Source organism: Salminus brasiliensis, chromosome 16 (assembly GCF_030463535.1).
Source record: "Salminus brasiliensis chromosome 16, fSalBra1.hap2, whole genome shotgun sequence".
NCBI classification, from domain to species: domain Eukaryota; kingdom Metazoa; phylum Chordata; class Actinopteri; order Characiformes; family Bryconidae; genus Salminus; species Salminus brasiliensis.
This window is the reverse complement of record NC_132893.1, coordinates 5,234,549-5,259,305: the sequence shown is the minus strand read 5'-3', so window position 1 is coordinate 5,259,305 and position 24,757 is coordinate 5,234,549. Positions and strand designations below refer to the sequence as shown.

The window sequence follows — 24,757 nt, the reverse complement described above, 5'->3', positions numbered from 1 at the left end:
TTCACTGTGCGAGCTGAGGGAGGAGCCTGGAGGGTGAGTACGTTGGGAGCTTGTTTACCTCTTTGGAGAACCGAAAGGTCACGAGATGTGCCTGGAAACTGGTTCTAGCTGGCTGCTGCTACTTTGTCAAATACAAGTTCAAGGGGTTCAGTCTGGAGTGTATGCAGGGTTGCTTTACCTATAGCTAATTTGCAAGTTACTGAAAGAGGACGCTGGTGTTTGAAGGGATAACCACAGAAAAATGACTTGACCTGCCAACAAGGCCATGCAAGATGCCACTCCGCGCATCAAGTGATGGGGCAGATTGAGGAAGAAGAAGGTTTAGATGGTGTAGATTTAAACACCAGAGAGATCTTGTGGGGCTGTGTTGGGAAATGTGAGCTCTTGGAAAACAGCAGGTCGGTGGACAGCAGTAATGAGTGAGTGGGAAGGAGTTCCTTTAGATCTTGTTATGAAAGGCAGCTATTAGGGCAGGGGTGGACCTACGAAATACAGATGGACACTCTGAGCGGTCTGCTTTCTGTGTATATCAGTGACCATTCCAGAAAAAGACGTTTGAGCAATGCTTTGCATGGAAGTAGGATGTATTGCAAATCACTGTTTACCTTTTTCACTATGAGAAGATCACTTCTCTTTTACCTACTACCCCCCCCCCCCCCCCCATGTTACATAACATTAATTTGTGCTTCTATTCAGGTCCAGAGCGAAAAGGTCATGTGGACATAAAAGCCTCTTGCTATGTGCTTCACTTCACCAAGCTTGTGGCGATCTTTGGGTAAGTTAGCCTCAATCTTAAAAAAATCATCACATGTTCACACACTATCTTCACTGATCTATAAAATCAGTAAGCACCAGTGCTTTGTAACTGTACTCCGATAATATACTTAAATTAAATACTTATTTTACTGAATTACATTTCTAATTGAAAATAGTAATCTCAGAAGATAGTGACCACCCCTGGTTTGGTCTCTATTAGTAACAATTCCAGTCATTTATTGACCTTAAATGATCTACCTATCTTTTTGACAGATTCCAAGTATCTGTGGAGGTCTTACAGTTTAAATAAGGACACACAGTGTCATTGATGTGAAGCATTAAAACTATTTGAGTACCAACAGCAGTTTTGTACAATGTTAAGTAGTGAACAAAAGGAAAAGCAGTAGCTTTTTGGACACCGCAAGAGATTTAAGCACTCACCTTTTACCAAGGTCTCTGACCTTGATTAGCTTTTAAGTGCCAAAAACCTGCTAAATGTGAATGAGCGAGTGAGTAATAAGCCAAGTCTATGAGATCCTGAGAATAATCATTTACTGAGGGCTGGGGGTCGCAAGTTCGAATCCCGAGCCTTGTCGCTTTGCCATCAGCAACCAGAGTCCGAGAGAGCACAACTGACTCTTAAGCGATGTTTGCCAGCACAGGCTTCTGAGCTGGGGACCCGGCACTTTCCTCAGAGCGTGTCGGCTGCCCAGCAATGCCGCATGGGCAGGAGGTTGAAAAGAGGCTGTGGCTGGCTTCACAGGTATCGCAGTTGACGTGTTAAGGCCTTACCCTCACAGTGTTGGCTTTGCTATAGGGTACAGCTAGTGCTAGCAGGAGCTACGGATTGGTAGGTTGACAAATGGGAGAAAAATAGTTTGACAAACAAACAAATAAAAACAAAACGAATTAACAGTGTGTGACATGAAATCCTTTATTCATGAGAATGATAATTGTTCCTAGGAGAAATCTTTACAGAACCTACATATCATGTAAATGTTCTTGCTAATACAGTTCTTCAAAGTATGAATGTTTTATGGCGCCACATTTAAGAAGCCATTGTTTTTTAAAGTTCAGGTATTCATAAGGAACACATGTTTTCCTTTTGACCATGTTTTTGTTCCTGAAGGTGTTTTCAGCTGGCAACTAGAGCTGCCAACCAGCTTTCTGATAAGAGGACGAAAGCATCCCAGCAGTCAGCAGTCTGTGTGAGAGTGCTGAGTCTGGGTGAGTTGTGACGCAGTCAGGAGAGAAAGCAGAACACTCTGAACTCGGACATGGTGGGCAGTCACTTCAGTGCTTATTTCAAACTCTCTCCACTGAACCAGACAGATCCAGACTGCCTAGAGCCCTGATAGATTGCATGCAGATGCCTTGCATGCACACCCACCCCTATGCCTTCTATGGATTGGCTAACATGCACTGCTTTCCCGGGACTGAGGTGTTACTCAACGTTTATGGCTTTAAGGAGAGGCATGAGGTTGAGGAAAGAAAACGGATCGGTGCTGACAGTTTCCACTCCACTTTACTGAGCTGCATGATCAGCAGCATGATCAGACTGAGCTCCACAAAGGCAGGCATAACTTTATCATTAGATAAAGTCACAGAGGCAGTCTCAATCAATACCGTGGATGTTAGCTGTCATTTACAAATAATATGAAGATACTGGTAGTGGTTAAAGTTAAGTTGGGAATTTATTATATATATATATATATATATATATATATATATATATATATATATATATATATATATATATATATATATATACATATATCTCTCTCTCTATATATATAATATTACATAATAAGTAGTATCAATTGTAGTGGCATGCAAACGTGGTCAAATTTCTGTTATTATTATGTATTATTTTTGCTTTGTACAACTTCAGAGTGGAAAAAAGTAAAGTGGAGTTTCATGCAAAAGTTTGGACACCCCAATAGATTTGAGTTCTCAATATTTACCAAGGTCTCAGACCTTAATCAGCATGTTACGGCTATGACCTGTTCACAGTCATTGTTAGGAAAGGCCTGGTGATGCAAACTGCAAAGCTTTCAAACATTTGCAGGCCACTGTTTACATCCAAAACCATCCATAACTCACTCTTTTTTAATCACATCTCCAGGCAGATGGAAGTTCTAATAAATGGATAATTGTAGAATATTATTAATCTGTGAATATCTTCTTAAAATACTGAAATATTAACTGAAACTAATTTAGGTGATTTAAATGTGCATTGTTTAAGTTGTTACTGTATCAAAAAAAATATTAACATTAAAAGTGATTCTAAACACAGAATGAACGCAGATGAAGCATTTTTTACATTTCAGACACAGTGCAGACAAAGTGCTCTTAATGGAATGTTTGTATGCAAAATTATTGAAAGCATTTAGGAGCTTCACTGCAGTTATATTGACAGTAATCACCTGCCCCTGCCACTGAGGACGAGAAACTGAAAGAAAAAAAAACAACACCAAAAAAGCCCCACCCCTTTCTAACAGGCTCCTATTGAAGCAGCCAGGTCAAGCCCCCTCCTGGATGGGACAGGTAAACAGGCCACTGCAAACCTACCAGCCAATCAGAGCTCAGTCTTCAGAGCTTGGTGTTATATTCAGCCCCTGGCGCCTCTCCAGGTATAGCACTGAAAGAGTGACACGGTGTTCCTTATTAAATAGAAAGAAAAAAAAGTGAGGGCTTCAATTGATTTAAATGTCCACATTAATAAAATCCACTATATCAAGACAGTAATTGCTAAAGGTAGAATATGAAAGATTGACTTGTGCTTATTATTATACATACACATAATGTAAAAGTATTAAAGGGGAATTTCACTAATTATTCAAATTTCTTCTTAAGCAAATAGGGTGTAAACAAAGTCAATTAGACATTGGGTTTGGTAGGAAATGGTGCCTTGTAGAGAAACATACAAACTTAAAAAAAAACATACGATTTTGTTACAGTAGTAGTGAATGGAACCAGGTGTTAACTCCCAACACAAATATAGCCATTTTATTTACTACACAAATCTACCAGTGAACCTAAACTTATCAGTTTATGAGTTTTTAGCTGACATGTGGATGATGGTAAAACAGTGATAAATCTGAAAATAAATAAGTATAACACCCTGCATGTGCCTCTCCACCTCATGTTAATCCATGGTAAATAATCCAGTGAATCAACACAACCTAAAAAATCATATAATAATAAAAGTCTAATTGGCCCTCAGAACATCCCACATGTACCCCTCCACACAATATGTCATTCGTTCAGGAAAGGCTGCCTTATCCCCATTCCATCCAATTTGGGAGCCTAAATAACAAGTGCCTGAGAGAACGACGCGTGAATCAACACATCAAAACAATATAGATCATGTCAAGAGAACATGGAAACACCAGCAGCCGGCTCGACATGTTGTGAGCATGTGAGCCAGTAAACAGCCAGGCCTACTCTGACATGACGTACACAGCTGAGTTAATCTTAGAGCAAATCAGGACAACGAGAACAACCTGAGCGTCTGCCACTGGCATACTCCTATAAATTGGAGGAGTCGTGTGTCAACCCGCCAGAAGTGTGTAACCTCAGCTAGGGGCGCTTTGGAATACTTCCTGGGAAAAATCTAGACTAACCGTTCCTTCGTTTTCCAGACGGATTTTGAAGTGGGAAAATTTTATGACAAGGTAAATAAAAAAAACTGTGGGAAAATTGGTTCACTTGCTCTTGCATTTTGGTTCATTTAGTGGTCAAGCATTTCAGAAGGTGCTTCAGAAGGTTCTCTGAGCGATGCCATAGAAGAAACACTTTCTAATAGAGATTCTTTACACTCTACACACACATGGTTCTTTATGGGACCAAAGGTGGTTCTTCTTCTACAGCATCGCTCAAAGAACCATTTGAAGCATATTCATTTTTCAGAGTGAACTTCAGAGTCAGGGGGCTGTCGGCTGTCATTTAGAAGCATTCTCTTTTCCTTATACAGTGGTATGCTCCATTGGGATTTTGTTCCATACGTTTTTATGGCCAAACACTCTGAAGCTGGAAAACGACTGGCGCAACACAGAAGAATCCCAGTGGAAGAAACCTGAGGTACATGCCAACCTTTTATAGACCCTATTCTGGGTCTCTAGTGCCATACCTGTCATGCAAGTCACACATTAAAAACAATATCTAAGGCAAACCTGTATTTAGCCTGGGACAACTTGTCTTCTTCAGGGCTATAAATATGCTATTAATGCTGTTCTCTCTTATCCTGTCAGTTCTGACGTATCTGTCCTGTACCTCCTGCAGGTTTTTACACAAGATATCCTAAAATAAGCTCTCCAAAAAAGAAACAGATATAAGATATCGCCCCTGACCCGCTCACCGAAGAAGCGGAGATGGTTGGACTGAAGCCCACAGACGTGCCTCCTACAGCCACAGTGAAGATCTTTGGCGCTGGAGCAGCGGCTTGTATCGCTGACTTGATGACCTTTCCCCTAGATACAGCCAAAGTGAGGCTTCAGGTGAGAACCAGCTGCCCTTCTTCAGGGTAATTAAATGAATAAACTAATAACGGACTGATTAGCTCTTGGTAGTGCATCTCATCAGCTTTGCCTTTTGGTTGTTTTGCTTTCTCAGATCCAGGGAGAGTCCAAGCCAGTCGAAGGAGCAATGGAGGTGAGATATCGGGGTGTTTTTGGCACCATCAACACTATGGTGCGCACTGAGGGGCCTAGGAGTTTGTACAATGGTCTGGTGGCCGGACTGCAGAGACAAATGAGCTTTGCCTCGGTGCGTATTGGCCTCTACGACTCCATGAAGCAGTTCTACACCAGAGGGTCTGAGAGTGAGTGGTTGTTAATGAGGACTTTAACACTAGAATGGTTCCCGTTTCGTGAAGACTAGAGTGGTCAGCATGTTGTTTGTACCTTTTGTCCAGATGCAAGCATTGTGAGCCGGTTGCTGGCGGGTTGCACGACAGGGGCCATGGCTGTAGCGTTAGCGCAGCCAACGGATGTCGTGAAGGTGCGCTTCCAGGCCCAAGTACGTTTGGCCGATGGCGCAAAGCGATACAACAGCACACTGGACGCCTACCGGACCATTGCTCGTGATGAAGGTGTAAAAGGCCTGTGGAAAGGTGAGTTACGCTGCCTAGCATTAACCTTCGGCAGGCAGCTAAATGGGATCCAATGTATATTTTACTATACATATTCATGTGTTACAGGCTGCCTGCCAAACATCACCCGAAACGCTATTGTGAACTGTGCTGAGCTGGTCACCTACGACGTCATCAAGGAGCTGATACTGAAGTACAATCTTATGACAGGTATGACTTTAAAAATGGTTCTAATATAGGTGGCTTATTTACACTGCCTTCCAGAAGATGGTGTCTGATACTGTGCCATTCACAAACTTCCCCTCAGACAACCTGCCCTGCCACTTCACGGCTGCGTTTGGAGCCGGGTTCTGCACCACCATCGTGGCCTCTCCGGTGGACGTGGTGAAGACTCGCTTCATGAACTCCTGTCCCGGCCAGTACAGCAATGCCATCAACTGTGCTGCTACCATGCTGACCCAGGAAGGACCTACAGCCTTCTATAAGGGGTGAGAAAAAATTACAGGTTGCCTCACAAACTGGCATTTGCTTCCTTGCTTGAGAATTTTATATAAAGTTGTTTCAACTTAATACCCTACATGTCCAAATAATTGTGGACATTGCATTCTAATGAAAGCATTTACTACTTTAAGGTGCACCCATTGCTGACACAGATGTGCAAATGTACAAACACACACACAACTTGTGTAGTCCCTGTAGAGATAGAATAGAACTGCCAATAGAATAGGACATAACACAAACCTATTGGCACCATGCCTAAAGCCAGGCGTGGGCTAGAGGGGTACAAAGCCCCTCAGCATTGAGCAGTGGAACTGTGTTCTCTGGAATGATGATTGGGGTGGTTCGGGTTGAGGTGGGGTGATGATCATCACCAACATCCTGACCTCACCATCGCTCTTGTTACTGCATACACTTAAAACCACACAGCAATGTTCCTCCAAAATCTAGTCTGAGGCCTTCCCTGGACAGTCAAGACAAAAACGAGTCTTTTTAATTCCCTTGATTTCAGGAGAAACAATGAATAAGCAGGTGTCCCAATACTTTTGTCCCTGTAGTGTAGCTACTTATAGGCTGCCTGAAGCTTGAGACACTGGTTCATGATACTTCTAATAAGATTTTGGTCGAAAATGTGTTCATGGTGGAGGTATACATATAATATTAATCACATAAATCATGGCATTTGCTTCTCCGTCCCGGCCTAGGTTCATGCCCTCGTTCCTTCGTCTGGGATCCTGGAACATTGTGATGTTTGTCTCCTACGAGCAAATCAAGAGAGCCATGACGCAAGCACAGCAATCATGGGAGTCGCCATTTTGAACCCTTGCTTCAGGACATGAAGGATATGAAAGACAACATAAATCCCTCCCTGTGACTCCAGGTCTTACTAGCCGGAGAGGACAATGCTGAAGATAAAGCTCTCTGTGATGGCAGGAGAAGATGCAGGGGATTCATTATATGGGAGTACCTCTTATCAAGAGGTGGACTGATGTGAAAAAGACCAGTAGGAGAGAACCCACTGTGGATTTACTTTTAAAGGCCAAAGGTTATGCTTTCCGCTGTTAGAAGATCAGTTACCTAGCAAATGACTGTCATGAGGCCAAGAACTAGTGGGAACTGTGGACAGCTTCCAAATGAGCCTACAAATATAAAGATATCGTTCCTGCAGAGCTTGCATAGGGTGTCTTCTCTGAGGAGCTGGTGTATTTTTTATCATGCAGTTCTTAACGTAGTGAAGGGTACAGTCATGTTTACATAAGTGTTCGGGCTTCACAGCTCTGTTTACAAGAGCTATGACCTTATGAAGGTTGGGTCCATAGCTGGTGAATTGTTTTTAACTATTATGAACGCACATATTTATTCTATTTAAAGCTCTATTTTATACACTGTCTATTCTTATGAATAAAATAGAGAATTTCTATATTTGTTTCTCGCAGTCTCAGATTTAACGTTAATGCTACTGAGAACTTTGTTAGGACCAAACCAACCCAGCAATCACTGTCACACCGAGCCTGTTGGATCACGTTCAGATTTTACCTGTTCACATGAAAAGCCAAGTGTAAACACCCCCAAGATACACTGTGATCAGAATAGCAGTATCACAGAGTTCGTTCTCTTGCGCTTTAAATAGTCTGTCGCATGTTCCAAAAGAGCCGTCACGCCAACACGAGAACCATCTGTTCTCCGCATCTCATCCTCCGCTCTTCTTGTAGAAGAACCCTCACCGTCTCTCTAAACTGGTCACAGTCTCCAGGAGCAGGATTTTTATTTTTCTTACACGGTGCAGGCGGAGGCCTGAACATAGACTGTTGGCCGGTGTAAGATAGCAATGAGCATCGTGACGAGCCTTGCCCAGGGTGTAAGATAGGGCCCCAAGTGTAAACAGAATCCGGTCAAAGTATATCCAGATACTATCTGGATGAATCACTAATCGCATTATTTAGGACTGTATTCAGATTGAAAGACATAATAGACTGGTTCAGCGGTGAGCAATGACAGAGATTGGGCCTTCCTTTGTAAGAGCCCAGGTAAAATCCCTTTATATGGTAAGTTATTAAGCAGGTTTCAAGGCCACATTATGAAACATATATCTAGGAGCAGTAATTAATTTTACCCTCATTAAAATGTACTATACCTTAGGTCTAATTGATTTTTTTTATTGATTAGTTTTTAATGCTGTGACAGTAGAGACTGTAACTGTCTGTACTGTCCAGGGAAGGCTTTCGGAAGGCTTTTCTACTCTGAGGGTTTCCATTCCATTCAGCGACGAGAGCGTCACTGGGGTCAGGATGTCGGATGATCACCACCTCACCTCATCCCAACTCCCCAGCTCATCCCAAAAGTGGATATTGGATAGAGCCCAAGCCATCACTCCAGAAAACACAGTTCCACTGCTCTCCAGCTCAATGCCGGGGGGGCTTTATACCCCTCACACCCACACCTGGCATTAGGCATGGTGCCAATACTCCTATTTTATTGCCAATACTTCTCTACACTGTGTGTGTGTTTGTGCATTTGCACATCGGCCATCTATCACCAATTTGTTTCAACTTAAGGTAGCTGAGTTCATTAAAGAAGGGGTGTCCACAAACATCTGAACATATAGTGTATATATGTATTGTATATGCTTACTTGAAAGGAGTTTTACAGTGTGCCATCCTGGTCCTGGAAGGTCAGCGTGTCCAGAGCAGTCTGCTGATTACACTCTTTTCAAACACACCTTCTAAACCTGGTAATTAGCAAACAGTTTAACCAGATGTGTTTGAGCAGGGAAATCACCAGACTGTGCTGGACACTGGCTCTCTAGGACCAGCCATGGAGGGCCTTGGTCTAGATCCATTAGCAGTCCTAACAGACAGCAGTGTGCAGCTCTGCTGATCAGTAAACACTGAGGTCCTTCTAATTTTGCTTTACCTTCTAATCACTATTTACATACTGTACTATGTACAGTAGCAAAGATGTTTCCTGGAGAGTTTACACAGCTCTGAATTTCCCAGGTACGTCCATAGAGGTATGAACCGCTCCGCTCTCCATGAGCTGGTAGCCTTCACGTCAGAGGAAAGGTTAATGGACAAATGCTCCTACATAAAAGGAGTAGAGGGAGAGGGAGCAGTGGGGACTACATAAGACCCCTGATTAATCACACATGTGCTTCTATACTGACTTCTCATTGTGACTCAGCAGTTCATTTCTAAGACTGTCTGGTTTGCGATGTTTTTTGTAGCGGTAGGGCGAAAACTCAGTAAAAGATGACCTCACCAAGTTGTGTTTTAAGCAAGATTATTTTTTATTCATATCTTTTACACTTCAAAATAACAAAAAACGGAAGCGTCCGAAGCGTCCAGTATGCTGCACCACTCTTTTTAGGGTCTATCCACTGATTTTCGATGTTGTTTGATGATGTTTAGGTCGAGGGACTGTAAAGGGCCATGGCAATCTTCAGCTTACACCACTGGAGGGAGTCCACTGTAAATTTTGGGGTGTTTAGGACCATTATCCTGCTGTAAAAGACTTAATTAGTAATGTTTGCTTCCAGAATTCTTTCTTCCCTCCACCAGGGAAAGGATCCCTGTGCCACTGGCTGCAGCGCAAACCCAACAGTTGCAAAGGTGTTCTTTTCATGAAATTCTGCACATGTTTTTTTTCCAAACATTCCTTTGCTCATTGTGACGAAAGCGTTAAGATTTTAACGTCATCAGTCCACAGGACTTGTTTCCAAAATGCAAAATGTGTCTTATTTAGTCAAGTCAAGTCAAGTGGGTTTTTATTGTCATTTCAACTACATACAGAGTACACAGTGAACCGAAACAACGTTCCTCCAGGGCCATGGTGCAACCTAGACACAGTGCATACAGAACACAAGTACAACACAGTACAACTGCAGACAGACAATACAACACAATACAGACAGAGAATAATAAATAATTAGGGGCAGTGTGCAAATTATGCAGTGTGCAATACTATTGAGTCCAGTGAGGTAGTATAGTATAGTTTAGCCATTCTTTTGAAAACTTATAGTGCTGAATTTTGAGGATTGCAGTAGAACAATGCAGCACCGCTCGAGTCTGCTAAATTTTCCTAAACTTTTTATGCAGTCAGTCATTACTTTAATTTTATTAATGGCAACTGCTTAGATGAGCCCATGGCTGCTAATGTTAAGGAGTCGGGAGTGTTGTTAAGCTTAGAACTTTGCATCAGTTCGCCATTTCTAACAATGACTGTAAACACATAGCCCTAACAAGGTCATTAGGTCATTAAGTCATTAAGTCCTTGGGGGAAAATTTTGGGGGTGCCCAAAACGTTTGCATGGTTCAGCTCTTTTTTTATTCCACAAAACAAAAATAATAAACTAATCTTGTTGAAAGTGTAAAAAAAAGAATTAATCTTTAATCTTTAAACCTTTTGGAGATGTTTAAACTAAAACGATCATGCTGTCACGAAGATTCACGACGAGCACCAGCTATAGCCCCTAAACACTGCTGCTACAGCACAGCTCGGCTGTGAAAACAAAGGAGCCTTTTCCCACCCGTTTTCTGACCGGCCCTCGATATGCAAATCTGTGAACTGTTTACGTGGTCAAACTGGCCAATCCTAACGCAATATGCAAATCAGCGAACTGCTCGGTAGTTAGGCTCACTGGCCAGCTCCGGCGCAGGGGGCGGGGCTTGTCCGAACTCGGGTGTGTTTTAAAAAGCCGGGTATAAAGCCTGCTGTTTCCTCCATTCATCACACGCCAGTGTTTGTGAAGCTAGCTAGCTTAGCTACCACGACTCGATTCCGTCGCCGATTTGTCTTCTGAGAAGAGCAGGCTCGTTTTCTTTGATATACAGTCCCCTTTCTGTCCTCTTCGCGGTAAGTTTAAAGACTCTAGAGTCAGTAGCCAGACTTTTTGGTATTTATTTTGGGTGTAAACTTCTTAAAAAGTTCAGAGACTGTGAGGAAGTCGTCGAGCTAACCCCCGGCTGTGGCCTGTTGTTGTTGTTGTTGATCTCTTTCAGGAGTATGTTTTTTAGGTGTCTGTTTTCTGAGCGTTTTTCTATGGAAGACCGAGGCAACGAGATCATAGTTGAAAGTCTTTTCAACCAGCGGGACGCCTTTAGAGAAGCCTGACTCTCCTGCTACCATCGCCCGGGGTTTCTTGAGTGAAGGTGAGCAGTTAGTTAAGCCTATTTTCTCGCCTTTAAAACGGTCCAGGCCATCTCCAAACTGCCAAACCGACCGGTTGGCATGTCTAAAAACCTTTACCGACTGGTGGGGTGGGTGGGGTGGTGGGGGGCTCTTTGTGTTGGAGCCTAATCTGGTCATCTGACTGACGACAGCGCGTCTTTTGTTTGAGCTCGAGCTCGAGCTGAGCAGGATGCGCACAGCAACAGGCGGAGGAGCCAATCAGGCAGCAGCAGCTGCACTTCTGTAAATTTGTGAAGGGCGAGGTTTCTGCTTTGTGGTGGTTTCACCTCCCCCTCCTACACGTGTTTCCAGTCGCTGGGCACATCGTGTTCTCGGGTTGTTTGTCTAGCAGACAAGAGACCCGAGCTGGGGTCTCTTACAGAGCCTGACGTCTCGATTACCCAAAAGTTCACTGACCCAGCAGTGGCTACATGTACAAGTTTTGGTTCAAGTACTATAGATCTGACTGAAACACAATACAACACACACACACACACACACACAATCAGGATTGTTTAAACCCTTATTTAAAGACCCTTTATAACAGAACTATCAATTATTCAGTCAGTACTGTATCCAGTAATAGTTGGTATTAAATTACATAAGTTTAAATATGGACCCACACAACTTTACTGTATTTGTTTTTAACTTGGGACAACTTGAGTTTCAAGTTTCTAATCAGATTTCCCCGTTTTTGATGCTTTTTGAAAACGGCTCAATGCCCAAATGTTAGTAAAAAAAAGTTGCTATGGGTGTCTAGGGTGTTACAGGCATTTAATTATATGCCTGCGTATCGGAAGATCCACTTCAGTAGGTTTGGGTAGGAAGCCCCACCTCGAACTGCGCAATGTTGGTCAGTGTGGGTGTCGTTTGCTGATGTAGCAGAAATGGAAGCCAGTGTTCTCCTCGAAGTGTGTTGAGCTCTCAATGAGCTCCAATTTAGGGGGAGAATTCTATAAAATGTGTAATAAATAAATATTAAATTAAAAAAACACTAGGTTTGGGAAATGTTTGTATTAATTAGGCAATTTCTTCTAGGGCCTATTGGTGTTCAAGGTTTTTAAAACTGTAATAACTGCAGTATTAAATGTCATACTATGTAATTCTAAACCTGGTATGTTGGCCCAGTTTCAACATTTTATAAATGCACAGGAAAATCGGGACCCGTGGCATCGCTAATCTTCCTTTTTTGGGTAATTTAATTATGAACCTTTTCTATTTTTTTTTTTGTCCTTTTCCCTCTTTAGATTTGGGTAGAGTTCACCTATCTTGTTTTCACTTCATTGGGCTTCAAGACATCCTTCACACTTTTCCACCTATACATTCCTGTAATATCGGCAAACGGAAAAATGGTTGGCTTTGGACCTGCTGATGTGCCCCCGACGGCTGCAGTGAAGTTTGTTGGTGCCGGAACTGCGGCCTGCATTGCTGACCTCTTCACCTTTCCTTTAGACACCGCCAAAGTTAGGCTCCAGGTAAGGTTCTGCAGTGGTCTGTGTAAACAAACCTGATGACTGGCTTTTCCCAGCAGCAGATGGAAGGTGTTGTAATGAAGTTGCTGTGTTGCAGGAGGATCTATGGCTGTTTGATTGTCCTCCCAAAGCAGCCAGGCCAGCTCATCATGCCAGAATTACTGACTTTAAATTAAACCTTGAATCCCACACTGACTCTAGCTTCCCCCCTTGTCTTTTCCTTCCTGCACTAGCTGAGTAAGCTGATCGAGGAGCTGATGTTTAAGCCCTAAGACCCTGCAGATCTGGAACAGTGCAGCATGGACACCCTGTGGCTGGAGACTATCCCCCTTCCCTCTCTCGCTCACCCTTCTCAGTTTCTGTAAAGTCTCTCCATGCCCCTTTTGTTGTGTACAGATCCAAGGGGAGTCCAGTAGCACTGTGAAATCGAGCCATGCTCAGGTGGCGAAGTATCGCGGTGTGTTTGGCACCATTACCACCATGGTGCGCACGGAGGGGCCACGGAGTCTCTACAATGGGTTGGTGGCTGGGCTGCAGCGTCAGATGAGCTTTGCTTCAGTCCGCATCGGCCTGTACGACTCTGTCAAGCAGTTCTACACCAAAGGCTCAGAGCGTAGGTTTAAACACACCCCCCCCCCCCCCCCCCTTTTTTTTTTTATTTTTTTATTTTTTAAACTTTTACCATTGTTTACTTTTAGACTAATGTGGCATTTTTCTCTTCCCTTCCACTAGATGTTGGGATTGGCAGTCGCCTGCTGGCAGGCTGTACCACTGGCGCAATGGCTGTTGCTGTGGCCCAACCCACTGATGTGGTTAAGGTTCGCTTTCAGGCTCAGGTTAGCGGTTGTGCGACTAACAAGCGTTACCAGGGCACCATGGATGCCTATCGGACCATTGCTAAAGAAGAGGGGTTCCGTGGCCTATGGCGAGGTAGGTGTACAACTCTAATGCTTTATTTCCTACAGTCTTAATTAATGCGAGGAGGGATCATAACCTTGCAAGATCAATCACCGCCGTTGGTTGCATCACCCAGTCAACAGTTTTAACTAAAATGTCTTCATTATCCTTCTCAGGAACTGGACCAAACGTTGCTCGCAATGCCATTGTAAACTGTACCGAACTGGTGACCTATGACCTCATTAAGGATGCTCTTCTGCGCTCTACGCCCATGACTGGTAAGATAAGGTTGCTTAATATAGCGGTGTAGATCCTGCACCAGCAGATGTTATCATTGTGGGTTTTTCCTCTCCTCACTGATCAACTGTTCCTCACAGATGATCTCCCATGCCACTTCACATCTGCATTCGGTGCTGGTTTCTGCACCACAGTCATTGCTTCTCCAGTGGATGTCGTGAAAACAAGATACATGAACTCTGCCCAAGGCCAGTACAGTGGTGCCCTGAACTGTGCTGTGGCCATGCTGACCAAAGAGGGGCCTATGGCCTTCTACAAAGGGTAAAAACATACTTCTCCTGATTCACGGATGACTGGCATTTAGCAGGTGTTGTCTGGATGATGTGCTGTGTGTTTACGGTGTTCTTAATCTCTCCTACAGATTCATGCCTTCTTTCCTGAGGCTGGGCTCTTGGAACGTGGTGATGTTTGTCACCTATGAGCAGCTGAAACGTGCTATGATGGCAGCTCGCCATAACTGGGCTACTCCTCTTTAGTCTTGGCTACTTCCATTTAGGGGTGCCGTTCTGTTTGCTTTTGCCCTTATTTGCTTAGTTAAAAAAAATCCCACACCCCCTGCCCCTTAAACCCCTTAAATACCCGTTCATTCAAGTATATCCCGGGGACTAGAAAGCTGGTCTTCCTTGGTTAATTGTCTTTTTTTTTTTTCTTTTTTTTTTTTTAAGCCTTTTAAAATATGGTAATAAAGCTTTTAGAATCCACAATGGTGTTTATTTCTTGAAACGGAAGCAATGATGTGAGAACACTGAATTTAGCCACGCAAGGTTATAATCTTTCACAATAGAGAAAGCTTATGCTGTTGAGGATTAAGAGGGTGGCTGCAGTGTAGATTACGTGGCAAGGGCTTGCTTGAGGAGCCGTTTCTTCTCAGCAGTGAGTTTCTCGGGGTAGTGAGTTTTAAAGTGGATGATCAGATCCCCTCTTGTTGATGGGCTGCTGGATAAAGGCATTCCCTCTCCTGGCACCACCTTGCTGTACTGGGGGCTACAGGAGACATCATTGGGTCATTGGGTTTTAAACTTATTTTGTTTTACATAATGATCCTTTTACAGTTTAAGTCTTTCTATTGGGTTGCTGAATTCAGAACATTTGATTCACTTTCCATTTATAAAAAGCAACATCTTAAGCTGTTTATATACATATCTAGGGGGAAAAATAACCCAAGCTTTGTTTTGATTAGGATAAGGACAGCTGTTTCTTGGCTGTCTAAGAATGTAGAAGGTTGGAAATGCCCCACTCACTCTACAATGTCATTGATGGGAATAGTGAGAAGTCTGCCATCTAGTGTCTCCACCTCCACTGCAAAACCAGTCAGAGCCTGTGGAGCATAATGACCATCTTTGTGACCGTTTATTTTCAACTTTGCAACATTTAATGACCAATATATTCATACAAATGGTCTAAAATGACTTGGGTAAACACTTTGGTGTAATGGCATACATTTAAAGTTGCCTTTTTGGGCATTAGGGGCTGTTACAACAGTGCTAAAATGTAAATCTATATCCATTTAATCAATGAGTTTACAATGGTTAAAATGTAAAATCCTCTGAGGGGTTTGCTGTGAAACACTTCATTCTTGAGAAACTTGCAGTATTAAAATGATTAACAGTGGTGGTGAAGGGAATTAGACATCCTAAAGGTTTAAGAGCTTTTAGTGGAGTCTGTGTCTTAATTATATTTATAAGATGATTTGTATGTTCACTGGTGTAAATCCAAGCCAGTACATTTCTCTACAAGGCACTGATTTATCAGGATATAAACATGTTCATTTATGCTTAAATCCCAATGATGGAATTATTCTAAACCATTGAGAAAACTAAATAAAAAATAATACTAGTGCATCTCACCATCTCAAGAGATATATCTGCTGTGTAGATCAGATCTTTGTTTTGCCGGTTAAACCGTGGATGGGGTTTTTGGCGAACAATGAAAATGATATCTGCTGGGATGCTGTTCGGACCCTGAGGAGAAAAAAACTGCTTAAATATCTCTAATGTGATTTAAAAGGGTAAATAAGGATTTACCTGACTTCACAAAATAGGTGTCTTAAACGAGGTCAGATTTCCTGAAGAAGCCAGGTCCTGGACTACAAGATATTCTGAATGTAAATGTTCAATTGAAAGGAAAATACAGCCCACAGCTAGGCTATATTCCTGTCTGGGAAACCGGCCTAGACAGTTTCTATAATCATACCTGGTCCCCTTCCTTCTGGAAAGTTATCCGTGTCCCCTCATTCCAACCTGGTTTCACATTGATGGATAGAATCTTGTCTTTAATGCTGGAACTATGGCCATCTTCATTCATCACCTGAAGACATACGCTTAATAATTACACCACAGGAAGAGAGTAAGCCAGACCAGTGTTGAAACTCAGAATACGGAACAGAGATGATGTAATCTGATGGTAAAAAGTACTTCAGTAATCAGAGTGGGACTCGAACTAGACTGTAATTAGACATTTTTCTTCAAGTAATTTGTACTGGATTACACTTCATAAAACTGGGATTCCATCAGTTTAGCTAAATGTCAACATACAACATACTAACTAGTCATTAATGAGTCATTTAGAGTGGTTTGTGTGCTCACAGTACTGAGACTTCATCACAGTGGCGGTGACAGGAACCAGCTGTCATACTGATGGCAGTAAAACTTTCTGGGGACTATTTAGCCTTATAACACCCTCTATGTACCACTCCACCGTAAACCAAAAAGTATTAGGCCAAGAACGTATCTGAAAACTGTCTTAAATGAATGTTTAAGGCATCAAGCATTGACTTCATTTCATATCTGAGGGAACTTATTGGGGCGTTAATTTCTTTCACACGTCTGGTTCGATAAAACAGAGGTTTTCTCACCAAACTTAAATCTGAACCATTTCATTGTGCAGAACCTTTGAGAAACCATTCCAGTTCTGTCTCCAGTCCTCTACTGGGCAGTGGTGGCTCAGTGGTTAGAGCGCCGGGATATCGATAACAGGGTTGTGGGTTCGATTTCCGGGCTCGGCAAGCTGCCACTGTTGGGCCCTTGAGCAAACCCTTTACCCTCTCTGCTCCCCGGGCGCTGGAGTTGGCTGCCCAACGCTCTGGGTGGGTGTGTGTACTCACTGCCCCTAACACACATGTGTGTGTGAGTGTGTGTTCACTACCAGATGGGTTAAATGCAGAGGACACATTTCGCTGTACAGTGACAAATACGTGCACCTTTACTCCAAACATCCTTTTAGCTCTAGAGTTCACTTTCAAAGCTCTTACTCTTCGGGATATCTTCATCTTTTTGGTGCAGCCATAAAAAAGGTCCTCCAAGGCTAAATGCAGGTCACGCTCAATAGGTGGGTCCTGCTTTTTAACCCCTCGTCCACGTAGCCCTCCAAAATCTATGCCCACTTCATGGCCATCTGCAGTGTAGAAATCTGAGGACACAACGTCAAACGTCCTGTAAAGCATCATCTAATAATCAGGAGATGATCAGAGTGAGAGACTTCTAACAGACTTGCCAGCGAAAGGATTGTCGCCTCCAAAAAACTGTCTGAAGGTTTTTTCCGGGTTTCCGTGGAAGACGTATCCCTGTGACCATGCTCCATTTTCTGCTGATTCTGGAGGGATTCCACCTTTAAGGCCCTCCTCACCGAACTTATCATACGTGGCCTTCTTCCGAACTGCAGTGGTACAAATTATTCATATTTATTTTTTCGGACCGCTTAAACAATGCAATGCAATTTCATAATCATGAATGATGAGTAGCTGTTGAATTGTCAACTATTAGCCTACACTAGCACATCTGTTACAGTGAGATGTAGCTATTGTAGCTAAAACAATATTAACCTAATAGCACATATTAAACTTAATAGCACATATTTTAATAAGCACTCACACTTTATTAGGAACACTATATTAATACTGGGTAGGGCCTCACTTTGCTGTCAAAGCCTTAAAACGTCATCACATGGATTCCACAAGATCTTGGAAAGATTCTGGTCCATGCTAACACTGCGTCATGCAATTCCTAAAGATTTTCCTACTGCTGCCAATCTCCCAAAACTGTTCCACTGGATTTAGATCCGTTGACTGGGAAGACCACAGAAGAACACTGAACTGACTTGTTATGTTCATGAAACCAGTTGAAGATGGTAAATTGTGGTCATTAAGGGATGCTCATGGTCATTCAAGCTATGATTGATTGATATGTGTGAAGAAACCGTTCCCCACACCATTACACCACCTCCGCCAGCCTGGACTGTCGACACAAGGCAGGTTGGGTCCATGGATTCATGCTGTTGGTGCCAAATTCTGACTCAATCACCTGTGAGATTTATCAGAAATGGAGATTTATCAGGCCAGGCTACTTGTCTCCAGTCTTTAACTGTCCAGTGTTGGTGAACCTGTGCTGAGCCACTGCAGCCTCAGCTTTCTGTTCTTGGCTGACAGAAGCGGAACCTGGCATGGTCGTCCTTCTGCTGTTGCTGTAGCCCATCCTCCTTAAGACTGGACGTGTTGCTTTGGTGCTCACCACAATCGTACAGAGTGGTTATATGAGTTCCTATAACCTTTCTTTCAACTTCAACCAGTCTGGCCATTCTCTGTTGACCTCTCTCATCAACAAGGCGTTCCCATCTGCACATCTGGATCTCTGGATATTTTTCCCTTTTGCACCATTCTGAGTAACCTCTGGAGGTTACTGGAGGTGCTGAAGATCCCAGGAGATCAGCAGTTCAGATCATCTGACACCAACAGTCATGCTATGCCCAAGATCAATGAGATTACATTTTGCCCCATCCTGTTGGTTGAGGTGAACTTTATCTGAAGCCACTGGCCCATATCTGCATGGTGTTATACACTTCACTGCTGCCACACTGGGTTAGAGTGGGTTATTAGATAACTAGCTACATAAAGGAGTAGGTGTACACAGAGCCGGCCCAAGGCATACTCGAATTACGCGGCCACTTAGGGCCCCAACACCACCAGGGGACCCCCAAGAGCACCAAGATATCATGATAATATATATATTTTGAAAAAATAACAATAAATAATAAACTGAAATGGTATTACACAGGTAAAAGCAATTTTATAAACATTAATTTTCATAGTTGGCACACCTATACTAGGTAAATCAGTTCCTGCTGTTGGCTGCTGCCAATGCAGATACGTGCCGCTTGGGTGGTGGATAAAGGCCCTGGCGTTTCAGCGTATCACACAATATCTCTCTTTCTATGGAATTATCAAGCATCTGGTGCTAAGGTGGTGGTATAGGGGGGCCCAAAATGAAAATCTGCTTAGGGCCCCATAAAGGCTTGGGTGTACAGGTGTTTCTAATAAAGTGCAATGTGCAATATGTGCCCCCCCCCCCCCCCACACACACACACATACGTGCAATTAAGAATCAATTTGCTGAATCAATTACCTGTAAATAATCTGTAAATAATAGTGTTTTTCCTCAGATTTCTTTTTACTTTTATTATTTATATTGTGTATATATTAGTTAATTATCTCTATCCCTTTGCTGATCTTATCATGAGTGAGTGTACATCAACCACCCCAATTAAACCCAATAAAATATTACAGTATTAGCTCATATCTGTTTGTTTGTTGGTCAAATAAACACAGGGACACTTCATATGAACGCAGTCTCTCACACTTACGGTCACTCAGGACATCATAGGCTTCAGCCAGGTCCCTGAATCTCTCACAGGCTCCAGGCTGCCTGTTACTGTGAGGGTGATATTTCAAGGCTAGTCGACGATATCTGACAAGTTGGAGAAGAAGTTTATTATTAAAAACAATGAGGCAGTTTTGTCTTTCTAAATGTGTAGCTAGTTACACCCGTTAGTTAACTTAGCATCTCATAAAACATAACCATGAGTTCTTACGCTTTTTTAATGTCGGCATCAGTCGCGTTTCTGTTGATTTCCAAAGCTGTGTAATAATCTCTTCCCATCTTATAAATTAATAACCCGAAAAATACCAAAAATACCAAAAATATAACCAAAACAAACACAACGAAGCCCCCGAGGACCGACCCAAGTTTACTGCTGCTAGGCACTGTTGCTATGACAGGTCCGCTTAGAATGCTGGGTAATGTAGTCCAATTTTATTTATTCATTCATTTATTCATTTATTTATTTATTTATTTATTTATTTATTTATTTTCATGAACGCAAATACAGTTCAGGAAACATTACTTTTTGAGGATTTATATGGAATATGGAATAAGTACCATATTATAAAAATAATATTTAGACATTTTAAATGTTCTCAATTACATTAATTGTCCTCTGTTTAAAAGTAAAGTAACAATTCCTTAAATTAAGGGGAACGGATTGTTACACAGGCAATAATTTTTTAATTAAGGTAAGAATTAATATTTTTTTTTTTTATTAATTTGACATAATAACAGATTGTTAAACTAAGAGAAAGATCCATTAAACTGAGGGGAAATATTTATTATTTGAGGGATCAGATTGTTAAACAGAAGGAGTGATTCATTAAAGTAAGAGAACAATTTATTAAACTGAGCGAACATGTTATTAAATTTAGGGAATCATTTAATTAATAATAATTTAGTAAATCAACGGAACGTATATTTAAAAGAAAGTACCTATACAAAAACAGCCCACCACAGTAATACGCACCCACTCACATTTATTAACACGTTTCCACACAATGTGTACAATAAACTGCATCATATAAAAGAACAGAAAGTAGCCTAAGGGTGTTTGCTCCTTAAGATATTCTCCTCCTCAAGCATCCTTTAAGATATCTGAGATAGCAAGTTCGCAAGTTCTGGTCGTGCTTTAAACCGGCTCTGGAAATCTGCCTCAGTGTGCTGAAAACGAAGAAGAAGAAAAAGAACATCGTAAGCAGCGTTAAAATAGAAAAAAAAAAAGAAATTCGACAAGCCAGGCTATTGCACATTTAATCGATAATACTACAGAGGAAGCACTTCTAGCATTTAGTCTTTAAAAAAAAGGAATCTTATAAAAATCAGAATGTAAAAGGAACGAAAATGGCCTCTGATGCTCACCTCCTTTATAGACAGCTGCACTCCCTCTGGTTGGTTTTTCAGAAGAACCTCCATAAATATTAGAACCAGTGAAGCCTTAACTTGACTTATCTGCAAAGCATAATACATAAAGATACTGATAAGCCTTGTTTATTTAAGTGAAACAATTGTTTCCGCAAACATATATGCCCTTTATTTTACCTGAACAATCCGCTCATGGGTCTTGAGAACCACATCCACATGCATCTTGGTGCCTTGCTCTGGCATGACCATAACCTCTGTGGTCTTAGTTGGCAAAGCATAGCTTGAAAAAAGACAAGGGAAAGAAAGACATGCAAGCCGTCTAAATGTTTGCTCTGTCTTTGGGAGATTGCAAGCTCGACCCCTGGTGATGCCACAGCTATCCGTGGCTGGCAGTCCCAGAAATCATAAACATTGCTGTTATATCAGCTAGCAGAGGCTGGCACTGGATAGGCCTGGGCCGAGTCATGCTCTCTTGGGCCAGTTTCACATATGAAAATGTGTGCAGGGGGCACAGCAGGACGCAAAAAGTACGCAGAGGAAATAGCACTGTTTTGTTTACACCGCATCAAAGATGGCGAATGAAGCTATCGACTCCGGAAAAGTACCTTCTCTATTCACATATTAGCTCACTCGGACATTACCCAGACTTTGTACTATGGGGGGTTGGCAATATAAAGTCCGGGTAATGTCCGAAAACCACAATCCGGACATTTGCGTTCCTACATACAGCTCACAAGTCTGAAAGGGGCTGTGGCATCATCAGGGATCAGGGACGATCTCAGCAAGGCTATCAATTATCCATTTAATTAAGGTATTAACTCCTACCTTTCATCCACTCTGATATCAAGTCGCTTACAGAGTTTATGGATGTACTGGGAGTAATGTTCTACCAGGGTCATGTCATAACCAGATACTGCCACGTTCAGGACACCATACTGAGTACTCGTGGCAGCCTTGATCTGCTTCATCTGAACGCTTTCCTTCTTTTTCTTCGGCTGGAAAAATAATGAAAAGTTTCAGTGAGGGAAGAGAACTAGTGTAAGAGACAAGAAAGAAGAACGTACCTCCTCCTTTAGCAGTAGATGCTTGTAACGGCCTATCCCATGTGTAGGCATAGTTCTGTACTGTCTGTCAGAGAATAGAAAACCTACAGAGAAAAACACAACTTACATTTATGCCATCCTGACAACTCCTGACTTCTGGCCAATAACATGCAAATGCCAATGCAATATTATATACACAACCAGCCCATAGGAATATACACACAGATAACAGCACACAGTCACACAGTGTCAGCCTAGATTTCTGCTCACTATCAATACACAACCTCTACAAATAAGTTGTCCTACCTAATGGCAGTTGTTGCTTTAACACAGGTGCACTGTAATAAAAGGAAAACACAGGTTAAAACCAGATCCTATAGCAGCCATTCAATTAAATACAGCACTGTTTTTTTAGTCCCGGTCCTGGAGTACCACTGTCCCTCTCACTGTCACTAGGTAACAAGCCCACTCTGAGGTGAGCTGTGTGTGTGTGTGTGTGTGTGTGTGTGTGTGTTATAGCAGGGAAAACACTGCTACTGCAGGACCTGGGCCGAGAACCAGTGAACTAAAGCAATACGGCAAACTCACCGAATCAGAGAGAGAGCCTGGGCCAGCGCTCGTGTGTTCTGTATAATCAAAATCTGTAACCAAAATATTACATCTCCTGTTATTATGTGCAGACTGATTTCCTCTCAGCATGAGGCTTAACACATGTGATTAATTTTTTTGTAAATAATTTGTATTTTTTTTTTATGGGGGTTCACTTTTTAACATAATACATAATTATAATAATAGTGTTTCAAAATTTCAGGATGAATAGACCAATAGAACCCCTCCAAAATGACTCTATTAAAAGTTAAGCAGATATTTTCATTCCCTGTAAACTGATGCTGATGTGGAGATACAAGGTTCAGCGTAATCACGACAACTACCATAACAAGTAGTAACTTTCTATAGGAATCAATTGAATTAATATTTCATTGACTGTAAGACATATCTGTCCACAATGAAGTGCAACACTGGTAATTTCACTATATAGGACATCAGAGGCTCAATAGCTCAACTGCTCCTGGACCTTATTAATATTTCCTTGCCATTTTAAACTTGACTTTAAAAAAGGCTAAATATCCAGGATTTCCAGGACGTGAATGAGGGTAAATCACGAGGGTAAACGAGGGCACACTGAGTGCAAACAGAACTTACTATCTGTAATACATTATAAACAAACTATTGTGTACATATCATTCAATATACATAATATACATAATGAAGAGGAATGAAGGGTGTTAATGGTGAGGCTGGTCCTACAGGCGACTGGAGCAGCCTCAGCCTCGACTGCTCTCCCTGCTGACTGACACATGAGAGTAGATATGACCTTTACCACAACACAACCACATTACAGCGCGGAAACTGTGGAAATACTCTACCTTTCTGGTTAACGTGTTCATTCTTTCAGATATGAGCTTTAAACTCCGCAGAGTAAAGTTTACACAGATGAATAAACCTCAGATTTACTCTTTAACTGAGGTGTGTGCACTGTGTTTTCTTCTTCTACTTCCTCCTGATGATCGTCTGCATTAGACGGGACTCATTACTGACTCCACCCGGAGGGGATGGTTATTACACCAATACACACACACATATATATATGTATACACACATGTATTGGACGATTATATATATTTATATATACGATTATAACTATATATATATATATATATATATATATATATATATATATATATATATATATATATATAAATAAATATATATATATAGTTTACAATTACTGAGTAATTGTTTACTTACTATTCTGTTCTGTGTCTATATTTAATTAAAAAAATAATATATATTGTGCATAATATATATATATATATATTACACTATATACTATATATACTATATACTATATATATATATTATGCACAATTTCTCATTATTTGATGGAGTAATTGTTTACTTACTATTCTGTTGTGTCTATATTTAATTAAAAAAGAATATATACATATATATTATGCACAATTTCTGGTTATTTGATGGAGTAATTGTTTACTTACTATTCTGTTCTGTGTCTACATTTAATTAAAAAAGAATATATATATATATATACATGTATTGGGCAATTATATATATTTATATATACGATTATAACTATTTATATATCTAGTTTACAATTACTGAGTAATTGTTTACTTACTATTCTGTTCTGTGTCTATATTTAATTAAAAAAGAATATATATATAAAGAATATATATTGTGCATAATATTATATATATATTATATTATATAGTATACTATATACTATATATATACTATATACTATATATATATATATTATGCACAATTTCTGGTTATTTGATGGAGTAATTGTTTACTTACTATTCTGTTCTGTGTCTACATTTAATTAAAAAAGAATATATATATATATATATGTGTGTGTGTGTGTGTGTTTGTTTATATAATATATATATATAGTATTATTTATTAGTATATATAGTACTATATATATAGTATTAT

At 41.2% G+C, this 24,757-nt stretch overlaps 4 protein-coding genes across 5 annotated transcripts; 2 read left to right on the top strand and 2 right to left on the bottom strand.

Moving 5' to 3' along the window:
* The first annotated feature begins 1,922 nt into the window (after positions 1-1,922).
* LOC140536447 (dicarboxylate carrier SLC25A8-like) lies at positions 1,923-7,701 on the top strand. 2 transcript variants are annotated; one of them, XM_072658246.1, is made up of 8 exons: positions 1,923-1,983; positions 4,733-4,839; positions 5,041-5,255; positions 5,371-5,578; positions 5,672-5,869; positions 5,957-6,058; positions 6,156-6,336; positions 7,051-7,701. In XM_072658246.1, exons 3-8 carry the CDS (start codon positions 5,130-5,132, stop codon positions 7,163-7,165), a joined length of 930 nt encoding a protein of 309 aa, XP_072514347.1. In that variant the 5' UTR covers positions 1,923-1,983; positions 4,733-4,839; positions 5,041-5,129; the 3' UTR covers positions 7,166-7,701. The 2 variants fall into 2 exon arrangements, with proteins under 2 accessions (XP_072514347.1, XP_072514348.1); XM_072658247.1 differs by lacking the exon at positions 1,923-1,983 and having other exon boundaries at positions 4,707-4,839.
* A 3,384-nt stretch (positions 7,702-11,085) lies between these two features.
* ucp2 (uncoupling protein 2) lies at positions 11,086-14,882 on the top strand. Its single transcript, XM_072658188.1, has 8 exons — positions 11,086-11,197; positions 11,344-11,493; positions 12,760-12,987; positions 13,381-13,597; positions 13,717-13,914; positions 14,058-14,159; positions 14,259-14,439; positions 14,540-14,882. The coding sequence occupies exons 3-8, from the start codon at positions 12,862-12,864 to the stop codon at positions 14,652-14,654; spliced, it is 939 nt and encodes a 312-aa protein (XP_072514289.1). The 5' UTR covers positions 11,086-11,197; positions 11,344-11,493; positions 12,760-12,861; the 3' UTR covers positions 14,655-14,882.
* On the bottom strand, positions 14,821-20,194 carry dnajb13 (DnaJ heat shock protein family (Hsp40) member B13). Its single transcript, XM_072658187.1, has 8 exons — positions 20,041-20,194; positions 19,813-19,916; positions 17,671-17,832; positions 17,429-17,586; positions 16,372-16,485; positions 16,026-16,139; positions 15,420-15,496; positions 14,821-15,162 (listed from the first exon to the last, which is right to left on the bottom strand). Exons 1-8 carry the CDS (start codon positions 20,106-20,108, stop codon positions 15,009-15,011), a joined length of 951 nt encoding a protein of 316 aa, XP_072514288.1. The 5' UTR covers positions 20,109-20,194; the 3' UTR covers positions 14,821-15,008.
* A 601-nt stretch (positions 20,195-20,795) lies between these two features.
* mrpl48 (mitochondrial ribosomal protein L48) lies at positions 20,796-23,805 on the bottom strand. Its single transcript, XM_072658786.1, has 8 exons — positions 23,668-23,805; positions 22,829-22,881; positions 22,547-22,578; positions 22,262-22,344; positions 22,023-22,192; positions 21,375-21,477; positions 21,195-21,284; positions 20,796-20,996 (listed from the first exon to the last, which is right to left on the bottom strand). The coding sequence occupies exons 1-8, from the start codon at positions 23,686-23,688 to the stop codon at positions 20,922-20,924; spliced, it is 627 nt and encodes a 208-aa protein (XP_072514887.1). The 5' UTR covers positions 23,689-23,805; the 3' UTR covers positions 20,796-20,921.
* Between the last annotated feature and the right edge of the window lie 952 nt (positions 23,806-24,757).